Genomic DNA, 26,531 nt, shown 5'->3' with positions numbered 1-26,531 from the left:
CCAGTGCCAGCACTGCCGCCCACATCAGCTGGTCCCACTGCAACGACAAAGCCAGCCCTGCTGGCCTCCAGGTAGTGTAGAGGCCAGTGGAAGGACTGTGGGTTCCCCAGGAGGAGAACTGTGCTCCCCAGCTTCAGTCATTCTCTCCCTGTGTGAGACATTCTACGGCATTCCAAGGAGCTAGGATTTGGTTTCCATGGTTTAGGTAACGTATCTGTAAACTCTGGCCAAAAGGTAAACGAACCCTGGACCTCTTCTGGTTTTGTAAATAAAGTTTATTGGCGAGCTGCCATGCCCATTCATCTGCATCCCGTCTGTGGCTGCTTTCACACTACAAGGGCAGGGTTGTGCAGTTGTAACAGAGACCTGGCCTGAAAAGCTAAATATGTTTACTTGTTGGTCCTTTATAGGAACAGTTGACAATGAATCATCTGGGCTACAATGAGTCCCTTTCAGGCCTCCAGTCAGGACTGTAGGCCTGAAAATTCAACCAGGTCAAGCGCAGTGCTACTAAATCACTTTAAATGAGGCAAACCTCACAGTTTATGGAATGCAAAGAAGTGAGCCAAAGGCTCTAGAGAACTGGGGTTTTCTAAATGCACATTTGAGGTCCAGTTAGGATTTTTTTCTGTCAGACTGTGGATGGATAGCCGTACCTCAGGCCACTATTTTCAGACTGGTTGCTTATATAGGGTTAACATAGAAATGGAAAACCATCACCAATTTTAATGAGGAAAAAATAATTCACCTTTTGTATCTAATGCCAGTGTTGCTTCATTAATTAGCTTTTCTAGGGCAAGACTGGAATGTTGGTGTGGGGGACGTCACCTAACTCTAGCTGTCAGCCATACCATTATGCCACAAAAGAGAGAATGAGCTTCACATTGTTGCCCTTGACTCTGTTAAGTCTTCCAGCAATGCCCAGGTGACTGGCCATAACATTCTCCTCAACTGGACTTCACATGACCAGGCCTATTCATGGGTCTCAACTGTACCTGGCTCAGCTCCAAAGTCTTTCCCTGAAGAGAGAAGCCCTGGCCACAAGGCAACCCTCGTATGCTGTCCTTGCCTCTTGCAGCTACTGCTGCTCTGCCTTCCTCCTGCTGCCAGATCCAGGCACAGAGTGCCCAATGTACCAACACCTGGGGATCACATGCATACAGAGGGCCACCCACTCCACTGTTTTGAGTCATCTTGAGGGCAACATTTGAGAGTGAGTCAGCTTTTTCTCCAGCTCCTTTCTTCCCTGCATTGAAATCTAGGGCTAGAACAAACTGGTTTGCTGTTGATCTTATGACTGGGAGTATTCTCAGCTAAAGGCTGCAGGGCACAGGTACCTCCTGGGAGAGTAGTCCAGGCAAAGCAGCAACTGCCCGGAAGAGTGGCCTGTTCTGGAAGGCACGGCTTGTGCCAGGTGCCTGAAGGTATCTCCAAGACCTTGGGATTTCTTCTTTCAGACACAGAGTTTGGTGTCTCTGGCTAACCTGCAGCCAAGGCTGGGTTGAGCCCATGATATGCCCCAGCTCACAGACTGCCCTGGCCTCTCTTCAGCCTCATGCCTGGGTTTCTCAGGGCGCTACTCCCAAAGATCCTCTACCTCTACTCTTTCCCGGGACCTTCAACACCCTCAAGGCACATCAGACCACCTAGATGCCATCAATGCTTTGAGTACCACATCTAGCCAGGCCCCGTTTCCTAGCCCACTCCCACTGCTCCCAGGTGTCGCTGTTCTCTAACACTGGAACTCTCAGTCTCCCATCCTCGCCAGCTCCTGGCCCATCTTCTCTAAACACTTCACTGTCAGCTTGTCCAATAGGACCAACCCCAAAACATCTCACCAGAGTTCTCCTCCTCCTCCACTACAGCCTCCATGTGCTGCCTGAAGATTGATGACCTTGTTTGTCTAGGGCCTCCATCCTGCCTCTGTGGCGGACACACATCTTCTGGCTAAGGGTCTGATGACCCTATGGTGGCCTGCAATGTCCCATGTCCAGATGATACTTCCAGGCTTTCTGGGCACTGAGTCAGACCCTGTCATTTCCCTACCCGACTTCAAGTATTCTTGTAAGTGATGGAACTGGCCTGGGTGCTGACTGGGGGTGGAAATCATTGAACTTTAATTTACAATCCATTTACCTGTAGGATAAGGCATTATTTGTTTGTTTGAGACAGGGTTTCACCATACAGACCAGGCTGGTTTCAAACTCCGGATCTCCTGTTCAGCACTGCTCAGTGCTGCAATGACAGGCATGTACCACTAGATCCAGCTCTACAAGATAATTTTACATAAAAGATGTCTCTAGGAAAGATAAAGCCTAGACTATGACTGAGGCTTCTGGGAGAAACAAGGGAATCAAGTTGGTCTGGCAGGGGAGTCTCCAATTTCTTCTCAGCACCTGGTTGAGGTGCTGTCCTCACTAGCCTATTGACCATGATTTACTTGTTCCCACCCCACTTCCACAGTCCCATTCAGCTGCTGCCCCACTTGTGAAACCCATCCCAAGAAGACTTTTGATACTTTTTTTTGTAATGCCATCCCTAACCAAGTGAAGTACTTGGTGCTCCTTCCACCTCCCCTGAACTCCTTCTTAGCCACTTTTCCCTAGACCCTTCCCTAATATTCAGGAGCTGCTTCCTTCAGCCCGGGTGCTCCTACCTACCAACAGCTTCTGTTTGCTCTCTCAGCTCCAAATGCGGCTGTCTGAGTCCTATCTCATTCCCTTACATGTTCTTAGCCCTTGACAATCCCACCACTCCCTCCCTTCAAGTGACATCCAGAATCTCCCACTTCACACACACATCACCACCAGTGCCACAACACCAGGTTCAAGCTGGATGCTGTAGGAACTTTTATGTAGTCTCCTTGCTACCCTTATGTTACCTCACAGTCTCTCCTTCACATGGCAGCTAGTCAATGGTTTCCAATGCAAGGGAATTACTAGCTGCATCTCCCAAAGAAGAAGACCTGTAACCCCAACCAAGGGCCTGCCTTGGGCTCTCTCATTTCATCTCTAGCTCCTGACAGGTTCCTCTCACAGGGTATTGTCTGTGTGATCTACCACAAAGATTCTTCCTCAGTGAGCCTCAGGGCTCCCTCCCCACCTTTTCAGTAAGCTCTGCCCTGTTCCCCCAGCACCCAATCAGTAACAATAGCTATTTTCTCGTCTGTTTTCTCTATAGTGGAAGCTAACTACTCCTCCTAAGAGTGGTTAGCTACTTTTTCTGTAGCGTTCAATGGTGGCCGCACTATCCCATGAACTGCTCCTGCTAAGCATATAGTTAGAGGGTATGGAATATCTGGTCCATCCTTGCCTCTGTCTCCTATGGTATAGCATCACCCCTCCAAAGCTCTCTACCCACTTGACCGTAGCCAGCTAGCTGAAGCTATCTAGAACACCTAAGGTTCCCAACCCCAACACCTGCCAACTCCCAAACTCTAGATCCAACATAGTTTCTCCCAGACCCACTACAACTGCCGTTTCTCTCTCCATACCAAATTCAGTGTCTATCCTGGGTAACCTAGAACCTAGCAGAGCACCCCTAATGCTCTGAGTGGTCTGCTCACTTCTCCTAGTAGGCCCATGGCTATCTACATTCATTCCCTTTGCTGATCACTCCAATTGCTGCCCAGAGGAGACTCACAGTGTCTCCTCTCTATGTGGCCCAGACAGCAGGGCATGCAGAGTAAAGGCTGATAACTTGGCATAAGCCTGGTGGAGATGCTGCAGACCAAGCCCCAGCTCACAAGCTGTAGTGGGAAGGAATTGAGGATGTTCTGAGGGATGGGATCTTCAAGCCCTCTTGGGTTACATATGTTCGTGCCTAAGCTTTCGTGTGTGCGTGTGTGTATGTTTGTGTGTGTATGTGTATGTCTGTGATGTCTCTCTCTGTGTGTATGTGTGTGTCTGCGTTGGGGTTTCCATGTGGAGGGTAGGCTGTGGGTGTAGGATGGAGCAAGAGTGAGGGACTTGAGGGAAGGCTCATCCCAGTAAAAAGAATGAAAAAAAAAAACGGAGAGGAAAAAAAAAGCAAAGGCTCCTGAATCCTAATGGCAAAAGCAACAGTAGAAAATGCCTGGCACACCTTTCCCCCCCTTCTTTCCAATTTTTTGGCCAGAGAGAATTTCAACCTGGCCACTGTTGCCAGAGGCTGTAGGGTCCCCAGGAGGCTTGCCCATGTTTTCTGCTTGGTCTCAGCTGCTAAGGCTCATGGGGTCCACACTCTTCTGTCTGGCTCATTCCTCACCTTTCATTGCTCTTTACAACTACTGGTCCAACACCTCCTTGAGAAAAGGGACCTGTCAGGTGCCCTGACATTCTGGCCCAGTAAGGGTGGAAACTGAGGAGAAACTGGCTAGTTTTTTAAGTCCCTTTAACTGTTCTGCACTAACTGCCCAGGACATGAGAACTAGCCTGGCTCCTGACAGCAGCAGCCTGGCCCAAACACATAGTCAGGCCACAGAAAACACAGGAGAAAGCCCTACCTATTGCCTTGCCCTTTCAGTAGCCAAGGGCAGCTATGGTGGCAGAGTGGAGTATGGGTGGACAGAGAAGGTGGGGCTAGAAGAAATTCCACAAGCTCCCAGCTGCTGGCCATGCGGCAGTCCTCACAGCACCTACCTACAGGGCCTCAGAAGCCCGATTTCCTGGGCCAGGCCTATGTCCATGCTACATTTTGTCGTGTGCTTTAGTAATTTCCTGGAAGCTTGTTCTCCATGGGGTTTAGCCTCTATTTCCAGAAAGAGTAGGACAGGACCCCAACTAGAGAACTAATTGATAACTTTCCTAGTGTGGATCCAGTGTGCACACTTTCAAATAGCTACAAAAAATGCCAATAAACTCTCCCAGAAAACGTAAGTGGGGTGATTTGGCTCAGCATTAACTCATTTCTTGAAAATGATGCAAACTTAAAACGATTTGCCAGCTCCTTCCTTGTTGGGTGTGTGAGAGTGAAAAGCATGCCTTCCTGGGCTCTGGAAGTTTATGTCAAAGCAAAGCTGCAGGGGCTTACCTGGCTGGTTTTAGTTCCCTTCCCCCAATGGGTGAAAGGTTTCCATGTTGCGAAAACCATTTAAAATGAAGCAACTGCTGTTATCGGTTTCCAAATTCTTCATCAGAACCTGGAAGAAGCCCCTCTGGCGATATGGTGCTCAAATCTTTGCTGTCCTGCGTCAGAAGGTATCTTATCTCAAACTACTGAGACAGTAAACATTCGAGTATAGAGGCCCAGTGCTGCTACCCGAAGGATGGGCTGGAATTGGCTGCTGGTTGGAATGAGAGGGTCCCCAGGGTGAGCTGATGGGGAAAAGAGTTTGGTATTTGGCAGAAGAGGGTCAAAGGTATGTCTCTGTGTTCCCATGGGAAAGAGACACAAAAGAACTCTTGGGCATTGGAGCCCACAGAGAGGCTTCAGTGATGCCAGGATCCAGGCTTGCATTTCCAAAGATCATGCTCCTTCTGTTCCCATTAGAAGGGAGATACTTAGCGCCTTGTTTTTGTTGCTTGCTAGCAAAGCTGGATGACTGCATAAACCCCTCTCTGACTTCCCTTTTGAGGTTCTTGACATTCATTAGGAGAATGAAGTTCTGCAGCCTTAGTGTGTGAGTGTGTGGCTGGTGTGAGAAGGGGCATGATGGAAACCCACAGCAAACAGGATTTCACAGCCTCATCGTTTCCTGAACCATCCCAGACAGGCTGACCAGATAATGGCCCAGGTCACAAGAAATGAGGTAGCAGCCATGAGGGGGAAGACAATACGCCCTGGACCCAGAGGATTATGAATGAAATGGCTGTGATAGGGACGGCCTTGAGGCCAGGCAAGGGAGGAAAAATAGCTGAGTAGGGTAGAAGTTGCACAGGCCATTCTGGAGTTAGGAGTGAGGAGGTCATGGCCAGTTCAGACTGTACAAGGGGAATGTGGGAATGTGGAGAGACTCTTGTGGCCAGAAGCAGCAGCGGGAAAGACAGACAGACAGACAGACAGACAGGGAGACAGACACAGAGGGAGACAGAGAGAGACAGACAGAGACAGAGAGAGACAGACAGAGAGACAGACAGACAGAGACAGAGAGAGAGAGAACACACACAGAGTGAGGCATTAGAAAAGATGAGAAGAGCATATTGAGTCCAAAGGATTCTGGTCACTTCTCCATCTGGCCACTCTTGAATTGGCCCCAGCGCACACGATGAGTGGCTTTATCCCTAGAAAGCCCGAGGCTCTTAGTGGGAATACCTTTGAACAGGAAGCTTATCCAGTACCCAAGAGTCACAGGCCTCTGGACTCTGAGGGGTGAAAGGCAATACAGCCTAGATCAAGTAAAGAGGATAGAAAATTCCTCATATATGGGGAAATTCTAGGGCTAGTCAGGACAGCTGGGGCAGCTGTGGTCAAAACACCTTGCCCAATGTTGCACGTTGTTCAGGGGAGCTCCATCATGACCTTTACCCTGCTTTACTTTCAAGCAGATTTGGTCCTCTGAAGAGTTCCAAGGAAAGGGGGAAGGTGAGCTAGTGGCCACTCTGCCAGGCCTGCCTGCCTCTGGGGTCCTGAGTAGGGTCCTCTCCTAGTTTGTGAGGTCCTCTCCTAGTTTGTGAGGGTGTTGGGTGCGGGATTTGTGAAAGCCCTCAGAATTCAGAAGTGAGGCTCTGAGCTCTAGCTGGAACTGATGTGGGGCAACTATAAATTTGAACCAGTGGCTTCCAGAAGCAAACCATGTCCTGTTTGGAGTTGCCAGCTCCCTCCTTAGAAGACCCTGACACTGAGCTCTCACCTCTGCTTAGGTTTCCCTGGAATGGCTCATGATCAGCAGGAGGGGAGTGTCTCTCCCGCTGTGCTTACCAGGCACTGGTGGAATCAGAAGTCTGGAAGGGGGTAACAGATGACCATGGAAGGAAGGAGGGAAAGAAGCAAGGTACTATGGGCCAAGGAAGAAAATAAAGACCACATTTAAGGAGGAAATAGGAGAAATGGGGGCTGAAGAGGCAGTAGGCCTCACCCTAGGTAGTAGAGACAGGTGAGGCAGGGCCTCCGAGGCTGACTGGCTCCAGTGAGGGCTAAGACCAGAGTTGTGGAAGAGGCTTGGAGTGTCATACATAGAAGAATCTTGCCAACTGCTCTTCCCCTGAGGCAATAGGTGGACAGGTAGATGGATGCACAGACAGACAGACAGGTGGGTAGGCAGACAGGTGGAAAGTGAAGAAAGAAGTCAGCAGGAAGAGAAGGGCTGAGCAGATCTATGTGTGTCCTACATCCACTCTTCATATTGTGTAGAGGAAGAAAGCTAGTGCTGCCCACCTGGGCATTGGTGTAGGAGGTTCTTGTGGGCATGGCCAACATGTGCTGGAAGGCCATGGGCCAGTCTGTCCTTAACTGATTTAGTAGAGAGCCTCCTGTTGGCATCTAAAGTAGCCCTGAGATATTTCTTGGTCCCATCGAGGTATGTCAGGAGCACTGGCTGCTTTCTAGACCAACAGTGACATGTGTCAGGCCATATCTGGGGCCGCGGTGGCTAGTCCAGGGGGTGTACAAGCTGGAGGTGCATGTGGCCTGTGGTTGTGGAGCACATACATCTGTGTTGTTCCTGGGGGACACTTATCCTTTCTATAAAAGACAGAGCAGCCCAAAAGAAGAGCTTAAGGAAGAGGAGGGATACCTCCCACTGGGGACCTCTCACCAGTTCCTAAAATAAATAAATAAATAAAAGAAAAGAACAGAAAGAAACCAAGCAGAAAGGAACCCGAAGAGTCTGTGATGGGAAAAAGGTGAGGTAGTTAAGGCTTTCCGTCTGGTGGGAGCTGCAGGGGGCTCACTGGAAGGAAAGGAAAGACTTAGCATCAAACCGTCCCAGCAGGGGCCCTGGACTCATACTCGAAGGTTTACTGTTCACTTTTTGGAACCTCCCGACTTTGTTACCAAAAGTAGACAACCTCCGAGGAGTGACCCCGCCTCCATGTAGTTGCCTGCATTCTCTCCTGCTGGGGCACTGTAGGGTGACAGGTTCAGCAGTTTAGTGGCCTCTTCCTTGTCTTTATAAAAAGATGTGAGCAATTATGGAAGCTTCTATCTAGTCAGGTCAACCCAGGGTTCTCTTCAAAATGTGAATTGCAAGGTGGGAACTTGTCATTGAAATGCCCTGGCTTCTCTGAGGAAGGAGTAGAGAGGATTGCACAAGATTGGATTCAGATCCTCCAGTACTGAGGCCTGTTTGGAAAGAGCAAGATGCCTGGGAACATACAAAACAGCACCTGTCTGGCCTCTGAGCTCCTGTTATCAGGGCTCCTCTAGCAGATCCTGACTCAGGGCAGGGCCTTCAGGGCAGGCACGAATTGTTCAACAGAGGCACTCTCAGTCACCACTAAGCCACCTGGGGACTGGAGACAGGGGCATCCTTTGGAAGCCACCTCAAGGAGAATGCTGAAAATTGTTACTTTCTTCTCCAGGGAGATAGGCTGGATTCTTCTGCTGCAAATGATACCACACTGTGGGCTTTTACCTACCCCAGAAGGGTAGCCATGGGTCACATGCTTTCCTGACACTCACCCCAGAACATGGAGCAAGTCCCCAGCCTGACACCAGAAACCACTGGAAGAAGCCCAAGTTCATGAAGAACCATGGGTACATGCAGACAAATCCAAGAAAAGAAAACCAATGGTAGCAGGGGTACTAAATGCAAACCAAAACCCAAACAAAGCAAAGGACGAAAGGCCCGGCAGTGCTGTGGGGTCATTTCATAAAGAGAATATGGCTTTGGAGAGATACCGTCTGGCGGGAAGGACTGGACAGGGCAGTAAAGAAGGAACAGAAAAGCCACGGTGAGCAGAAATGCAAGACTGGAAAAGAGAAGGAAGAGTCAGGGACGCTTTATCTTCCCCCAGGTGCCATTTATGAGAGAAAAGGGAAGTCAAGACTCACTGCCAGCAGCGCTGGTGGGCTTGGCGGCAGAGAGAGTTACGTGAGTAGGGGTAGAAAGATTGGTTACGTCATGGAGCTGGCTGAGGACTGAAGACCGCCGGCGCACAGCACCCTGAAATGACCCGCTTCTCTTGAAGGTACTCACTACCTCCATCTGTGGGAGAGAAAATGAGATAAAAGTTGGCTTGCATGGAGGTCCAGGCTACCACACAGGGTGGGGCTGGGTGAGGGCAGGGGCCACACGGGGGACATATGGGGCCAGCAAAGCCTCAGCTAGGTCAGCCCCATTCCTGGAAGCTGACAATGCTTTTGACAAAGCCATGACTGAGAGAGGGTTTTGCTGGGCAAATGGTTAGTGGTCAGGAGTGTGGGAAGGAAAGGTCACCGGTGGAAGCACACTGCAAACATTTTGTAGGTAGTCACTTGCGTTCACGATACGCTCGCTCATCGAGAGCCACTCGTCAATAAGTACCTGTGTCTGGCAACACTTCCTTATCCTACTTCGGTAGTTCTCAACACTTTTTTCCGCCCCAACACACCTGAGGGATATGACATGCTCTTATTAGAAGGTAGAAGCATTCTCCAGCAGTTTGTGGGCTGGAGGCTCTTGCCTGGATCCCTGGGAAATCACTGCCCTTGTTCATGGTCCTCTTAGCAGAGGGTCTCTTGTTCTGTCCTGCTCCACTGTGGCGGGGAGTTGATAATCACTCGGATTTCAGCAGAATATAGACTTAGGTAGAAGAGGGGCTTCCAAGATCAGAGGCTTTGTTTTGTCAGAAATTTTCCTACAGCCCCCATGCATGGAGGCTTGGAGGACTGGGGGACAACCCTTTGCGCTTTCTAGAAGACGAAGGGGAAGATGAGACCCATAGGAGAGCGCTGTAAATAAATCCTGCTAGAAGCCTCCTGACTCATTGTCTTTGGATTTTCTGACTCTGTCTTTGACTACGACGCTGTGACAAATATAGGAAGTAGGGTCTGAAGGAACTGTAGCTGAGCCACCATATCCAGTTGTGACACTGGGAGACCACATGCCTAGACTCAGGGAGGCCAGAGGCAAGGTACACTGGCAGCCTTCTCCTGGAGAACGGCCTCAGTGTGGAGAGAAGCTTTGATGGTGGATCTAACTTCTGGAAAGTATCATGCAGTTCATTGAATAAAACGAGCAGACAAGCCAACATGCATTTCTGGACTCCAAAGACCTGTTACGGTCTGGCATCCCAAGCCCTGCAGTGGGAACTCCCTGGCCTCCAGTCTCCTCTGACTTTCTGACAGGGCTTCTCCAAAAGAAGCAGTTTCACTGTTGACTCCTTCCTCCAAACAAAATGTCTTTCAACCTGAGCCCCCCTGAGGAAAGACTTGCCATCCTTCCATTTAACCTGCCCAGGGCTGCTTTTCACCCAGTATGACCCACTTCCTCACTCCTTTCCTCTAGAGAAGGCAGGCTTTGAGGCCGTGAGTGCATCTGTGAGGAATATGTTGTACACGTGGTTGGGTATTTCATGTAAGGAAGATGTGTGGATGTGGTGGTGTTGCAGACTCTGGGCTGTGGCGTTGCTTCTTTGGACTGCATGGTTTCTAGGCGATGGAAAAGACAAGGGATGGGAAAGCTGCCTTTGCTGCCTCAGTTTGGCATCAGTCTCCATGATATCTTCTGTGATGTCCCCGCAGGATAACCATATCTATGAAAGCATCACCGTCACCACCCTCCCCCTACCAGAGGCCCCAGAGCTGGCCAGGAACAAGGGCTCAGCCATTGGTAAAGAATCTCATCAATTTGTAATGGAATGCAAAAAAGACAGACCACGTCATGAACATCCAAAAAGCTACATGATCCAGGTTTGAGGCACTCTCTTTTATTGTGGAGCAGCACCCTAGCATCTGGTGCATGGATACATTAGTATAGAACACGCATGAGAGCGGGCATCAAGTTACTTTGCAACAGAAAATGGTGTGCAGGCCTCCGAAATCCGGGGAGCAATTTTGTGGTTCACAAGATCCAGAAATCTGGGGCCAGTTGCCTAGGAAACACATACAACCTGAAAAGCCTTCCAGAGGCTTTAGTTAATTTTTTTTAAAAGCGGGTTTTCCGAATCAAATAGAACAAGTTGAGCTAAAGTGACCGGTTCAGTATTCTTGAGAGTCATGACGAATCTGAAATGATAAAGCCCCACTTGGAAAAGCCATGGAAGTTGAGATCCCATGGGGGAATCAGTGTGGCTTTACTGAGGGCCAAGAAGTGTGCTTGAGGAACTGGTACCAGCCTTGGCGCTCATTGGCTGATTTTGTACCACTCTCTCTTTCCCTGGGGTCCCATCTCCTTGCTTGCTTGCATCTACATGGGCATGGAACAGTTAGAATGACATGGAACACCAAGACTCCAAGTGGATGGGCAGCAGTGGCAGGCCCAGAAGTTTACAGACACACAAAGATACTACATAGATTGGTGGCCAGGCTACCATTGACACTCTAGGTTGGGGTAGGGCTGCTTAAGCAGATAGAGATGCTAACTCTATCTGGAATTACATAACAGAAATAAAAGAGGCTGATGTGGAGTTGGGTCACTGCTGTACTCTATTTCTGTGCTTTGCATCAGAACTGGAGCATGGCAGATAAGATCTGCCCTGAATCAGAAAAGGATGGGTTACTGGGGGTGGTCACAGTCACAGTCTCCTGGAAGGCACAGTTAGGTGGCCACATGCACATTGGGAAGATATGAGGGCTGTTTTCTGACATTTGCTATACATTCATGCTAGTGAGTAAACATTTATTACAGGAAACAAGTCAAAGCTACTTAGGTTGCAGCCATGCTTGTCCTGGGCACTGTATTGAAAGCACTGTCTCACCCCGTGGGGAGAGGAGGCTTGGGCTAGGGATCTAATGGTGGTTCCCATTTTACCAGGATCCATCTGAATCATAGCTAGGGTAACATGGCTCAGATATGAACCTGGACACACTGGAGTAGGTTCTTGGGATGCTTGGTCCTTGAGGAATGCCTTCAACTTGGACTTCTTTGGTACCACTTCGCCCAGTCTTAAAGGATCCTGTTCTCTAAGTAGTTCCCCCACAGAATTCTGGTATTCTCAGATTCAGTGTGCTGGCCTCAGTCACACAGATGGCCCATAGAGGTAGGGGGGTAGTATGTGAGAAGAAAGCATAGACTTGGCAACCTTTAAGTAGGCTTTTATAGCATGGAAAAAGAGCCCTGAGGGTACACGGCAGCAAGCAGGGAGGCACAGCAGTGTGGGTGGGCAGGGTGCACATCTGGAAAAGCAGCACAGAGTCATCGGGATATGTAGGGGAGGAGTGCGGTGATGCCAAGAAGCTAGAGCTTGAAGACTACAGTCAGAAGCTGAAACTTCATCCTGGGGATAATGGAGATAAGCTCCATAGGCCCCATGGTGGTGGCAGAGGGGCAGGCATAAACAAAGACAGATGGAAGGCAAGGAATGACCCTGGTGCCTTGCCAGTGGCAGGTATACCCACAGAGCCTAGAAGGGAAAAGAGGAGGCACTCTCAGGATGGACACCATTAGATCACTAGGGGTGCTGGAGTAGCTGTGTGTACCTTAGAGTCCAGAGGATAGCCTGTTCTGGGCCACGTGTGTCAAGGCAGCTGAAAGAATACATGGGGAGGGGTGTGGAATCATGTCCTGTCCCAGTGCGTAAGTTGTCAGACAGATTCAAGGAGAATCTACCCAGCTGATTCTGCCTTAGCCAATAAGTTCCCAGAGAGGAAAAGTGATTGTGCCTACAGCCGAGGTAGTGAGACTGGCATCAGAGAGACGGTAGCCAAGGCCTTGGATGGGAACAGGCAATGAGTAACAGTGCCACGGTAATTTAGAGGATACCAGCTAGGCCATGGGGAATCGCCTCCAGGTCAGTCCCGGAGGCTGCAGTGTGAGGAGGCCTACTGGCCTGGTGCAATGTTTGGCCTTAGCTAGTTCCCTAGCAGGTTCTCCCAGGGCTTTTCAGCATGAGAGATCAGGGTTGGAGTGGGAGGTGGAGATACCAGGAATATAAAGACAGAGAGGAGATGGAAATTCAGAAGGAACAGCAAGCTGTCAGGATGAGCAGGGCCAGCAACACTTCCAGAGGGCAACTGGAAAGCATGGAGTGGAAGAAGGCCTTGCAGACAGTGGTGTCAGCCATAGTGGGAGTGGTGGGCAGTGCAATCATGACAGAGTGTGAGGGGAAGATGGAAATAGGCAGCAAGTATGGAACCTTCTAGTAAGAAAGCTGGCCAAAAAGGAATTGGTGGCAGAGATCAGGGTAGCCTGGCACGTGAGATTTTTTTTTAAAAGCCTTAACTACTGCCTTTTGTTGGCAGTCTGATGTTTTTGGGAACTGTAGCTGATGGCTTTAGCCTTGACTAGCCTAGCCTATTGAGATTTGAACTAGCTTGGTGGCAGAGTCCACTTCCTAGAGAGGCTTTTGCACAGTGATTACAGAAGACTTTGGTGATCAGAGAACTAGTCGAAGACTCCTTGAAATGGAGTCTTTTCTCCCATACTCAAATGCAACTTGCCTAAGTAGCCCTGTCAAGGAAAGCAGACAGTGCTGGTTTGTGCCTCGGAGAGAGCCCTGAGCACATGTTTGTACCCATCTAGGAGAGAAGCTACCTGGGCACTGAGGGACCTGTCAGGGAGACGTGAGCTAAATGGCCAGCCAGTGGTGGGCACCTCTGTGTGGTAGAAGGGGAACTAGCCACTGCCTCTGCATACTTGGGGGCCAGATCCAGGGAGTTCCCTGCTGGCTTTGGGATTCTGTATGCCCAGTTTCTGCTTCTTGCCTGCTTTTTAAGGCAGCAAAATAGGAGTCACGTGGAACAGCAGCTTACCTGTGTCTGGATCCGGTTGAGGCCCCGAAACCAGAGGATCTGGCCCCTGCGGAGCTCTCGCTCAGCATGGTCGATTTCCTCCTCCCCCTCGGCCAGCTCCTCATCAGTCATCTCGTCCTTCCCAGGCCCATGCCCTGCTTCCTTCAGGCACTTGAGCTGGCTGGTGGGGATGGTGGCAATGACCTGGGAAAGCCAGAGTCAAAGGGCAGCAAACAGAGGTGGCCATGAGAGCAGGCTCTTCCATGACCAGGAATAAACCAGAGGCCCCACCTCTCAGAGATAAAGCCCACTTGGGGCCTAGTAGACCCTAAATTGCTGCTTTCTTGTAGAAGACTCCTAATCTACTGAGTCTCATCCAGGACCATGGAGCAGAGAGGCCAATGTATAGAGTACCATGTGAGGAAGACAGTGCTGGCCTCTGACCACTTCTGGGAAGGATCTTGAAGTGCCTGGGGCATGCTTCCTGAGAAGAATGGGCTCATTTGGGGGCTTTGGGACACCTGCTAGTGTATACATTTCTTATGGGGCACAGAGGGTGTGGATACTGCGGCCAGCCATCTCAGTACAGTATAATACCCACTCTACACATGTGATTGACCTCAAAGAGAAACTGCACACCGGGACTCAGGTGAGCTTCCTAGCTGATAACACTCCACATTGCTGGCCTTCATGGTTACTGAAAGAAAAGCTGGCTGCCATGTTCTCTGAGACTGAGCTCCATGGAAGCTTATTCCTGGCATTTCCCGGAGAAAGAAGTACTTAGAAAAGGGCTTGTGATCAGGGGCTTTTGTTGGAGGAGGCCACTAATTAGTTCTCGGCCACTTAGCCCTGAAATAATCACACAGAAACCGTATTAATTAAATCACTGCTTGGCCCATTAGCTCTAGCCTCTTATTGGCTAACTCTTACATCTTAATTTAACCCATTTCTATTAATCTGTGTATCGCCACATGGCTGTGGCTTACTGGGTAAAATTCTGTCTGGCTCCAGCTGGGCTATGTGGCTTTTCTCTGACCCCACCTCCTTTCTCCCAGCATTCAGCCTAGCTTTCCATGCCTAATTAAGTTCTGCCTTGCTATAGGTCCAAAGCAGTTTTCTTTATTAATCAATGGTAATCACAACATACAGAGGGAAATCCCACATCACCCTTTTAGGGAGGAAAAGGTGACAAGAAGGAAAGGCTGGGATGTGCCTTTCAACTGTCTGGGTGGAGGATGGCAGGTCATTCTGTCCCTCTTAGGTTCCTGTCAGCATGAGAGGAGTGGCTTTAAGGTTCTTTATAGAGATTCCTTTTTTCCAAGTTTTGTCACTTTGAATGTGCATTATTTTTATAATTAAAAATACTCTGAGCTACAGGCAGGCAGCACACACCCCAGAAGAACTGCAGTGGCTATTGCGTCAGGGAGTTCAAAGGTTAACTAGAGGCTGGCATAGATAGGGCAGAGTGGAGTATATGGAGTCTAGACTGCAGAGCATGAAGGGACTCCATTGGGCTCTCCAGCAGAAGCCTAACAGGAAGGAGGTGCACTGATGGAAAGGAAGAGATTTCTTGAAAATGAGATGGAAAAACTAAGTGGTCTCTCATGATTAATGTCAGAGGCCAGCAACTGCCATAGTCGAAGTGGCCTCTGCGGCCAGCTTGGTAGAGGACATACCAAGAGGATAAAGAAACAAAATTCATAGTGTTATAAACCTAAGTGGTACCTCCTTATCCCCTAGTCGTAAGCCCTAACCATCAATTTGGAAGTATTTGGAGGAGGCAGATAATAGAGGGTAAATAAAGTCATTTGGTTGAAGCCTTGATCCCACCAGATTTGTGCCATTATAAGAGGAGATACCAGAGAACTTTCTAGGAACCCATAGTGAGAAAGTAGCTAACCAGAAGCCAGGAAGGAACCCCTATCAGATACTGAATTTGCTGCCCTTGATCTTAGACTTCAAGCTTCTGGAGCTGTGAGAAAATACATGCCTTCGTGTAACCTGCCTGTCTCTGGTAGTCTGCTGCGGCAGCCTGAGCTGACCAAGGCCCAAAGTGAAGCAGATCCTGATGTGGCTTCCCAAACTAGTGTTCCCGAACTCTGAACAAAATGCTTCAGTGTACCATGGAGGGAGCTGGCTTGGTGCCTAAGACTGTACTGGCTGCCGACACTTAAAATTTTATTTCCTGATTTCATCACTGGGTACTACAACTGCTCCTTTGGGGCAGCTGCGACTTTCAGGTCCACAGGTGCTGTCCTGCCACTTTCCATGAAGCCCAAACACTTCCTTTTTCTCAAGCTGTCTTTGTCCCATAGATGTCATAGCAGGGCATTGTTTAATTTCAAATCTATTGGGACATCCCAAGCTCCACAGGCTGGCTCTCTTTCCATCTTGTTTTTTTGCACTGCTGGGGATGGTCCCCAGGACTTTATGACAGCTAAACAAGTGCTCTACACCCAGATTCACTTGCAGTTCCCCAAATATCCAGGTTGAGGGGGCAATTTTTCGCTTATACTATGGGGAAGGAAACTAGATGATTTCCTAGGACAGTGTGTGACTTATCTGCTCTATGTTCTCATTCCTGAGGTTGTCACTTGTGACCTTACCCCCAGGCTATAGTATGTCATAGGCCTGAGCCTGAGCACACACCACACAAGTTCCGGGCCACAGGCTCCAAGACTGTGGGGCAGGGAGTAGGGATAGTGAGAGGCGTAGGTGGAACAGGATGCCTGGTGTCTTATCCACTCCGAGGGCCATGAACAGAAGCCACCGGAATGAAGGTATTGGTGAGAAAGTTGACGAGGCAGACACTCACCTGTCCCCAGACCAGCTCCCCAACACCAACAAATAGGCACCAGAGCCACTGTTCTGTGGACAGTGGTGAACAGCTGAAGGGCTTCCCACCAAACTGGACGATGACAATCTGGGGGAAGGAATGGAGAGTGGTGGGAGGAGGAGCAGTTTATTACCAGGATGGCTCCTGACTTCTCTGCGTCCTGTCTAGCCCTCTACAAACCTTGCCCTCCAGACTGACTTTGTCTCCTGGGAGCCAGACCACTTTGGCCATAGACAAATGTTTACTGGCATGTACTGCCTTTTGGTACCAGGATGTGTCATTGTGTAGCTTCACATGCTGTCACCCACTCCCACCTACCCTCTGCTGCCTCCAGCCTCCAGGTGAGACTCAGCTGTCTGCACCATCTTTCCCGCTTCATCAAGGCTATTTTCACATTTGCCTGCTCTGCATGGCCCTATAGTTTAAGGGTCACCCTGCTTCGGCCTCCTGACTTCCTTGTTGTCTACTTTAGAAGAAGTCTTACACCCAGGACAATATCTTAAATGCTAACCAAGCAATCCATAGCATATTACCCAACCTTGCTCAGAGCCATTTTCCAGGCAAGCGGGGCCAGTCTATACCCCATGGTGGGCTGAAATGATTTCATGCTAGCCAAGATGAAGTCTGTTGATCTCCTTATTCATTTGGTCCTGGGAAACCACAGTAAAATTCCCCTCTCAGTGGTTCCTTACTGGCATTTAGAGGTGGCCACCAATGTATGACATGCCCCTCTTCTTGGGATCTGTGAACAGTGAGCTACATTTCTATGACAGCCATTTTCTGATTTGTGGGACTTAACTATAAATGATGTTTTGTTTGAAGACACTATACTTTAGAGCATTTAGCCCCTCCTGGGGAGCTGAGCTTGCCACCCTGACCACAGTGTTGTGGGAGCCAAAGTTTAACATATCAACCATGTGCACAACAAGCTTTTCCTAAAGAATCTCTATTGTTCTAGAACACCAAGGAGTTAGGTGCTAGAAATTAACATGGTTGACCAAGAGAGAGTTAGGGAAGAAGGGTTCTGGAAACCATGTGAGAAGGATAGGGGATAAAGGCTACCCATAGCCCCCTGGAAGCTAGTAGGTTAGATGAAAAACTGAGCTCAGCAATGCTTGGAAGACGCAAAACATCTGCTCTAGAATGTGGAAAAGATTTGGGTACAAGAAGGCCAATGTCAGTGCCCCTACACCTTCATGTCCTACCTGAATTCCAAAGGTGCCCAGGACAATGGTGCAGAAGATGGGGTTGCTGAAGATACCATCAAAGACATTCCTCTCACCATGGATCTTGCGAGCATTGATCTCATTGAAAAGCTGCATCATGACAAAGGTGTTGAAAATGATGGTATAGTGCTCGGAGGGGGGCGAGTGCAGGGGTGCGTTCCTTCCACTGTCGATGTCGAAGAAGAGCTCTCCTGAAGGGAGGAGAGAGGCAGGGGCTGAGAAGGGAGATCTCTCAGCCCCAGTGGCCACTCTCCCCCACCACATCTGCCCCAGGGATGTACAGTAGGGTACATGTTGAAGCAGGGAGGTATGGGTCAAAGGTATAGAGCGGGCCTGCTTTTTTCAGTCTATAAGTGCTGTATCCCATCCTGTGCCAGACTGAGGACACAGACAGGGCTCACGCATGAAGTATGTGCCTCCGGTTTAACTTACCAACAAAAAGCAACGTAAAGATGATAGTGAGCTGGTAGACAGCATGGCCAAGGATGTTCTTCATCATGGTACGTGAGATGAGGGGCTTGTCTCGGCCATATGGCTTCCGCAGCAGCAGTGACTCAGTTGGGGGCTCCGTCGCCAGGGCAAGTGAGGCAAATGTATCCATGATCAAGTTCACCCATAACATCTGCACAGCTTTGAGAGGAGAGTCCTGCAGAGAAGGGCAGTCACCTTTGTGTATGCTGGCCATGCAGAACTACATAGAGTAACCTTGGGATGCTAGGATATGAAAGCCTGCCACTACTGAGGAGAAGCTCAGTTTTGCCAATGTCATGGGAATCTCAGGTTTGCAGATGTTTTCCACTTGGCTTCCTAACTCCCACCTACTTCCCTCTCTTCTTGCCTGGTGGCAGTGATCTCAAAGTTGTGGTCTGAATTTCACATACAGAGGAACAGGTAAGCTGGAGAGGCAATGGGGAGTGGCTGCTAATGGGTGTGAGGTATCCTCTAGGGAATCATGGGAATATTCTGAGAGTAAACTGCATATGCCGAGGCATGGATTTTGTACTTACAAATGGTTAGGATGGTTGTTATGATATCATTCATACTTGACTTAGATATCAAGAGAAAGTCCCTGAGGGGCTGGGGAGTTAGCTCAGTTAGTAAAGTGTTTCTCTTACAAGCATGAAAACCTAAGCTCAACCTCTAGAATCTGTATCACAAAAGCCTGGCATGGCAGTGTGAATTTGTAATCTCAGTGATGGGAAGATGAAGATGTGAGGATCTCTAAGGCTTGCTGTCTAGCTAGCCTGTCCTAATCAGTGAGGCTGGGGTCTTATTGAAAAAAGTTTGTCTCTCAAAGAACAAGGTGAAAAACTTCCAAGGAACACCAGAGGTTGACCTCTGACCTCTAAATAAACATGAATGCACGTGTATGTACACCTTGCCAACACACACACACACTAAGGAATCAAGCTAATCACTCAAAATAGTTAACTACTTTTTGACAATAAAGTCAACCATCCCTAACAAGAAATCAATAAATTCTGGCCTCCAACCAATGGGGAAGATGAAAGCATTGAGAAAGGGGAAATATAGAATTTCTCTGAAACTCAGTCATTCTACTCCCAGATCTCAACCCGAGAGAGCGGACGACATATGCATATTGAAACTTGGACATGAGCGTTCCTAGCAACACTACACTGCAATGAAGCGGAAGTGGTCCAAAGCATGGATGAATGACAAACATAATGGGGCCGAGTGGACTCCTGTGCAGCTATGATAATGAATAAAGCACTGGGCCAAGCTGCAAGATGGATGAATCTTGCAAACATGCAAACTGAGATGTGGGGTGCAAAGGCCATATGTTGAATCTTCAAATTGGCACAGTGAATAGAGGCGCAAACCTGAGTTCAATTATCTGGGACCCAAACGGTGGAAAGAGAGAAGTTATTCATGCAAGTTGCCCTCTGGCCTCCACATGTGCAGTGCAGCACATACACATGCCCATCCCCCTTGGCAAAAAAATGTACAAAACAAACCCCAAAGGCCACATGCCATTTCATTCCACTGATACAAATTATCTACAACAGGCAAATAAATAGAGGCAGAAAGAAGTGGCAGTTGTCAGGGGCTTGGGGGTGGGGTGGGGAATGACTGCTGGTAGGCGAAAGGTTTCCTTTGAGATGGATGAATGTGTTCTGGAACTAGAAGGAAGTGATGATTCACACTGTGAATATACTAAAAAATCTACTAAACAGCTACCATGAAGAGATAAGATTTTTCGTATATGATTTTGATTTCAATAAAAAGAATCTGCAACAAGCAAAACACTTGTTCTTAATATGGCCCTCTTGAGCCCACATTACTGCCTCTTGTAGGCCCCTGGTGCCCACCTGAGTGATGCAGGCACCTGTGAAGGCCACGATCACAGCCACCACGTTGACTGTCAGCTGAAACTGCAGGAACTTGGAGATGCTGTCGTAGACATTGCGGCCCCACATGACGGCCTTGACAATGCTGGTGAAGTTGTCATCAGTCAGTATGATGTCAGAGGCCTCCTTGGCCACATCAGTGCCTGCGATGCCCTGGGGGATGGTATATAAGCATAGTGCTTATTTCTCAAGTCCTCCTTGGGCACCCAGCCCACCTGGGATGGTCCCCTGCCTTTCTCTTCCAAATAAGGCCTTAATTGAACAGCACTTGTTTTAATCTAACACACTCTACACTGCGAACTGCATGTTGCCACATTTGGTTGTGAGGGGGCCTTTGCTGCTAAACAACATCCATACAGCCTTCCACAAGGTCCAGCTCCCTCTGGGTGGCTACTCACCAGTCCTTTGTCTGGCTACTTGAAGAAACCCTGAGAAATGTGGGCTGTCTGTCTGGGTAGTGGAAAGGACCCATCCCCTGGCTCCATAGCAGATTTTTGCTGCCCCACCGCATAAGCTTGGGCATAGCAATAGACATCAAGTCTGTGTAGCCCTCACCCACTCCATCTTGGACCTGGTCTTGTGACATCAGTCACCCTGGACAGTTCAGCCTGCTCTCTACTCCAGGTTGTGAGATCCAGGAATGCTGTACTTCCCCATCCCACTGCTGAACCAAATATGACTGAGTGAAAGGTTCTCCTTTCTGCTGGGGGGGGGTGACACTAGGCTGCTAACCACTGTGAGTTGGGGGCAGGGCTCACCATGTGGGCAGTATCTAGAAGGCCACCCTGCTCAGTAAGAAGAGCTAGATCTATATGAACAGAAAGAGAGAAACCAGAGGAAGAACTCCCTGTGGTCTCTGCTCATCACTCTTGGGGCCAGGGGCTACTTTGAGTGGACTAAGAATAGGTGATTATGGGCAGGTACCACTGTTGTCAAGCCACCGTTCAGCGTTTCTCCCTTTCTTCAGTGGTGCAGTTAGGCTCCACTGTAACCTCTGGTGTCCTCACACCAGATGTCTTTAAACAAATCACATATATATTTGTTAATGGTCAGAGCCCACACAGCCACAAGCAGTCAAGATGTGAGTGAAGAAAGCTTCTAGCAGTCTGTCACCTGTCCTGATACTGGCTCTCCATTTTCTGATGCAAAGTTAACTCCAGGAGAAACATGATTTCATCTGTGTGATGAACTGGTCTGGCACCAGATGGCTTACCATGGCGAAGCCCACATCTGCCTTTTTGAGAGCTGGCCCATCATTGGTACCATCCCCAGTCACAGCCACCACCTGCCTCTGCTCACCAGTTGTGCTGTCAATAATGCCTGGAACACAGAATGGGTTAGGGTAGGGTTGAAGGTATCTGCCAATGTTTGGTATGGCCTGCTTCTATGCTCCTTGTCACTTATGGGGTCAAGTTCTCAGGCTTTAATGGGGTAACTTCATCCCCCTACTTCCACCAAGGTCCTTTGCTCAGTAACATAGGCTGGCAAGATATGGTAGAAGGGAAGGTCCCACACTGTGTGAACTGAATGATTGTCTCCCTGTCCCAGCCTTGGTTTCCCCATTTGTTCCAATGAAGGGCTGCTTCTATGAGCCATTATTAGTTTCATGTTTTCTAGTCATAGTCTTTAGAATCTTCCACCTTAGAATCTAAGAGCAGGTGACAACATTCAGGGATGCCAGAGACAATCACATGTTGAAGAGGGTGAACACATTTGGTTACCTTTGACCAGCGTGTGTTTGTCAGTGGGAGATGACCGGGCGAGCACTCGCAGCTTGGGCCACACCTTGTCCAGCCGCTCCTGTTCTATCTGGAGAAAATAATGGAGGCCTCAGCGTCTAGGCTGCAGACAGGCACTGTGGCTGGTAGTGATGGGAGAGGGATGGGAGAAGCAGCAGCCCGGGACAGATGCAGGGAGCTACCTCGCCTTTCTCGTTTCGAATCCTTCTGTTGAATTCTTTCCCCTCCAGGCACAGGAAGTCTTCACCTGGGTGGATGATGCCACACTTAGCTGCAATAGCCCGGGCAGTGTTGATGTTGTCTCCAGTCACCATACGGACTGTGATGCCAGCACGTTGGCATTTGCGAATGGCTTCAGGAACCTGGGAGATATAAGAATGGGTGGGGCTGGCAAGACAAGCCCATATTTTGTGTCTGGTACAGATTTGCAGAATTCCAACTTCCAACAAATATGGAAGTATATAGTAAAGCCTATTATTCAAGGGCAGGGTCTGTGGAGTGTGGTCTGAAGCAGTTCAGAGGATGGCCTGCAGTGGGCAGGCACCCACCCCAGCCCCCCAGCCCACTGTCCCTGACATCTCCTTCACTGTGGCTGCTCACAGGATGAGCAGTGACTTAGACCCAGCTATGCTGAACTCCTCCCACTCTTGTCTAGTTTGTTTTGGTTTTTCAGCATAGAACTCAACCATTTTCCTCAGGAATTAATCTTTGTCTCAGCTGTAGCTTTTATATAAAGTACTCACTAGAGGGAGTGGGACATTACTTGGGATTACAACGCCTGCATTTCTTTTTCAAATAACATAGTAGGTTCTAGAACTAAGGAAGGAGAAAGAGAACCCAAGCACAAAGCACAAAACAGGACAAGAGGGTGGGAAGCCATGAGACCAGCCTGGGCCTTGTAGCATGGTAACAGTAGTGGGCAGATGGGAAGGACAGTTTCCAAACACATGGTATGTGTGGCCCTTCAGGCCCTGGGGCCGCAGACCAGGCCGGATGGAATAGCATAAACACTGAGGAGAAAGGCCAGCTCAGGGTTTGAAGAGTTGGATGAGGAGAGGTCTAGGTCTTTGACTTCCTTGGTGGGTACCCCGTGAATAGTGGTGGGCTGTCTGCTGAACCCGAGGGGAAAGAATGTAGGAGATCTCTAGATTTGGCCTAATCGCCTGAACTAGTAAGCCTAGAGGAGGCAGGGTGGGCAAGAGGAACAGAGATGTTTGGGGATAGTCAGGATCAGGAAAGAAGTAGACTGTGGCAAACAAGAACAGTGTCCCTATTGAAGGCTTTGATAGTGATCTGATAATCAAAGCCAGAACTGTTAAGTGACAGGGAAGGACAGACATACCTCTGATAGAGTGGTAGCTTACTCACTGCCTCTGTCTCTCTGCCTCTGTCTCTGTCTCTCTCTGTCTCTGTCTCTGTCTCTCTGTCTCTGTCTCTCTCTCTCTCTCTCTCTGTGTGTGTGTGTGTGTGTGTGTGTGTGTGTGTGTGTGTGATGTGTCTTCTTATTTATGCTCAGTCTTAAGAACACATTCTGTTCTCTTAGGGTCTTAAGGTGCTCCATAAGACCTTGAGTACAGAGAACTTCCTCTCAAGTAGGGGTGTAAGGCGCTCTGTAGCTTCATTTCCCAAACTGGCTGGAAGCCGCCTTCTCTGCTGCTTCCAGGTGACCATGTTGAATCTGGAATCTGGGAACTTTGAACAGAGTTGCCCCAGGGTCCAGGTGCAGCCACCACTCCAAGGCCCACCCACATACTCAGTCTCCAAGCTCTCAGCCTCCCAGCCAGGTGGCAGGGACACTACCCCAGAAGATACCCTACCTTGTTCTCTCCTCGTCTGCTCTGACCAGTTTCCTGGTTTCTCCTCAAGGCCCCTTTAGCATAATCAGGGAGCTGATGTCTGTAGAAGTTCCTGGGTCTAGTATTCATCTGTGGGACTTCTCTAGACACAGCTCTCTTCCCCCCTCTGGTGGCCATCCTGTGTTCTCCAATGCCCAGAGAGTTTGGCTAAGACTCATGGAGATTTCGCAAATCCCTTGTGCTTGCCCCAGAGCCAGGACCTGATGTCTGGTCTCCCAGTAACATTATTGCTGAACTCCCTCTTAGCCACTTTTTTTGTGGGGTGGGGAATTAGAGACAGAGATTCTTCTCTGTGTAACAGTCTTAGCTGTCCTGGAACTAGCTCTTGTAGACCCAGGCTGGTCTCAAACTCATTGAGATCCGCTTGCTTCTGCCTCCCGAGTGCTGAGATTAAAGGCGTGCGCCACCACTGCCACCCAGCACTCCTTCTCAGCCATTTTAAGTCACAGAGGAGCTATCCTTGTTCCCTGGATCCCTCAGTTATCACCTAAACTGAGATACATTCTTCTTGTCCTGAGCTTCAACCCTGGACCACCCCTGCCCCGTGGTATCCACTGAGGCTAGGTCCTGGTTATATCTTTCTTAACACTTGTCTGTGTTTCATATATCCTGAGGTGAAAACTTGCAAAAATATTATTGTATAGCTGGCCCTGGGGCTCACTTTGCTGCCAGCCCAGCCTAGGTCTCTTGTGCTGACTCTAGTTCTCACACCATTCCCAACGAATACAAGGATATGCAGTTGACAGTGACCCGTGGCCATTCTTTAGATGTGGGGAGTATTTGTTTTAGAACCTTTGCTTTGTGACCTTGTATGCAAAGTTTCTCCTTCCTTGTCCTACCCAAAGCTCCAGAGCAGTTCCCACAGATACATGCTTTCAGGCTAATGGGCAGAATCGAGGTAGTCTAACATGAGGCGGATACCAGCAGACAGGGCTGGGAAGATAGAGGGCCCTTTCACAATCTTTTCTTCAGGATCCACTCACAAGAATCCCCCATCTTCAAAGACCAAGAAATACAAACATCACATAAAATGTGTTTGGGTCAAAGGCTTCAGTGACCTCCCAATGTCAAGACCATCAATAGGCAGACAACCTGTTTCATTCTATGCTTGCTTCACCCATATGACCCTTGAGAACCATCCCCTCCCCTACATCTGGCCTCTATCACTGGAAGCTACTCTCAGTGACTTCACATGCACAGGAAGATGTTTCTAGGATGTCTTTCCAGTCAGAACGTATGCTCTAAGCTCTCCATTCCCACAGTTACATGCCTAGTTGACATCTCCATGGATGTGCCCTTAATCTCATTCAGACACAATTAAGCCTTTGATTGACAATTGCTCACCATGTCCCCAAACCAATATCCACCCAATTCAGCTGTTTCCAGTTCTTCAGTTCCCCTCATCTGGGCCTTCAATCACTTGGTCCTACAGACACTCAGGAGAAGCGGAGTGTGAGCCTTGTCCAGAGGCCAGGCAGGCCCACGGAGCTCCCATAGGTCAAGGACAAGAGGCCTTGGCAAGGGCATCAAAAGCACTGAGGAAGGTCCCATGGGCCTGAAGGACTCCAAGTCTCTGTTTTCCAGGCTGCTCTATCTATAAATAGGGTGGGAAGAGGTGTGACATCTTGCAAAGTCAGAAGAAAGTGACTCCCACCACGCATGTTTGTGTCCCAAGCCTATAGTGTGGAAGTCCAGGGTGGAAAAAGCCACCCTGTCACCTATAGGAAAACCTTGAACCTTGGGAATATTTATTAGAGCAGTTCCCAGAAAAGGGGCAGCTACCTCAGGTCGCACAGGATCCTCGATGCCCACGACAGCTATGCAGGTAAGCTCACCCACCACCTCATTCTCATTGTCCCAGTCAGGCTCCTGGATTGCAGAGAAGTCCCTGTAGGCAATGCAGATGGTGCGGAGGCCATCACAAGCCATAGGCTCAATGATCTTCTTCACCATGTCATCCCGGTCCCGAGGACGGAATCCTCGGAGTTCACCATTGCTGTTTAAGATGTTGGTACACCTGGCAGGGGAGGGGTGGTAGGGTGAGGTGGGAATGGGGAGTGAACAAGAGGAAATAGTGCTAGTCATACTGGATTATGATGGGACTTTAACCAGTGATATTCTAAAGAACAGAGGATGCAGATGTGCACAAACAGGGGGAAGGTAATGTGACCACAGGTAAGAAATAGGAGTGATGCCTTCTAAGCATCAAAATTAGGGAGAGGCAAGCAAAGATCCTCCCTTCCCACTCTCAGAGAGAACATAGCTGGCCCACACCTCAACTTTTGATTTCTGGCCACTAGAAATGTGAAGTAATAAATTTATGTTGGTGTGTGTGTGTAAATCAAAAGTCAAAACTAGGGTATTGTTCCTCAGTCACTGTCCACCTGTTGTTATTTGTTTTGTGTTAGAGACAGGCTCGTTCACTGACCTACACTTGCCGAGTGGGGTAGGCTAACTGGTCAGAGAGCCCTAAGGATCAACCATCTCTGCTCTGCCCTCCCAGGGTTGGAATTATAAGGATTACCACACCCAGCTTTTTACATGGCTTCTGAGGATCACACTCAGGTCCTTGTGCTTTTGAGGCAAGAACTTTACCAATTCATTTATCTCATCAGTCTAAGACTTTGTTATCTTAAGCCATCATAGGGCCATTTGTTACAGCAACCTATGAACACTCACACCCTGGTTGGCTAAGATAGCCAGGTGAGGGGTGGAAGCCTGAAGCTTATGATAGCTCCCTACAGACTCTATAGGACAAGGGTGTGGAATGTAGGTGG

At 49.0% G+C, this 26,531-nt stretch overlaps 1 protein-coding gene across 9 annotated transcripts in view; it reads right to left on the bottom strand.

Moving 5' to 3' along the window:
- The window catches only part of LOC121440270 (plasma membrane calcium-transporting ATPase 3), a 75,442-nt gene that overhangs the window by 4,758 nt on the left and 44,153 nt on the right, over window positions 1–26,531 (bottom strand). For 3 of the 9 annotated variants that reach the window (XM_041641035.1, XM_041641037.1, XM_041641036.1), the window contains 9 exons: window positions 25,537–25,771; window positions 22,081–22,260; window positions 21,881–21,968; window positions 21,373–21,479; window positions 20,121–20,312; window positions 18,223–18,436; window positions 17,770–17,981; window positions 16,544–16,651; window positions 13,750–13,932 (listed from right to left, as the gene is read on the bottom strand). In XM_041641035.1, the coding sequence (XP_041496969.1) occupies window positions 13,750–13,932; window positions 16,544–16,651; window positions 17,770–17,981; window positions 18,223–18,436; window positions 20,121–20,312; window positions 21,373–21,479; window positions 21,881–21,968; window positions 22,081–22,260; window positions 25,537–25,771 (1,519 nt within the window). The other 6 variants (XM_041641038.1, XM_041641039.1, XM_041641041.1 and 3 more) reach the window with 5 other exon arrangements.

The sequence above is a fragment of the Microtus oregoni genome, unplaced genomic scaffold, assembly GCF_018167655.1.
Source record: "Microtus oregoni isolate MIOR12 unplaced genomic scaffold, Mior012 000067F_001, whole genome shotgun sequence".
Taxonomy (NCBI): Eukaryota; Metazoa; Chordata; class Mammalia; order Rodentia; family Cricetidae; genus Microtus; species Microtus oregoni.
Note: the sequence above shows the minus strand (reverse complement) of the source record. Positions and strands in the feature narration are given on the sequence as shown.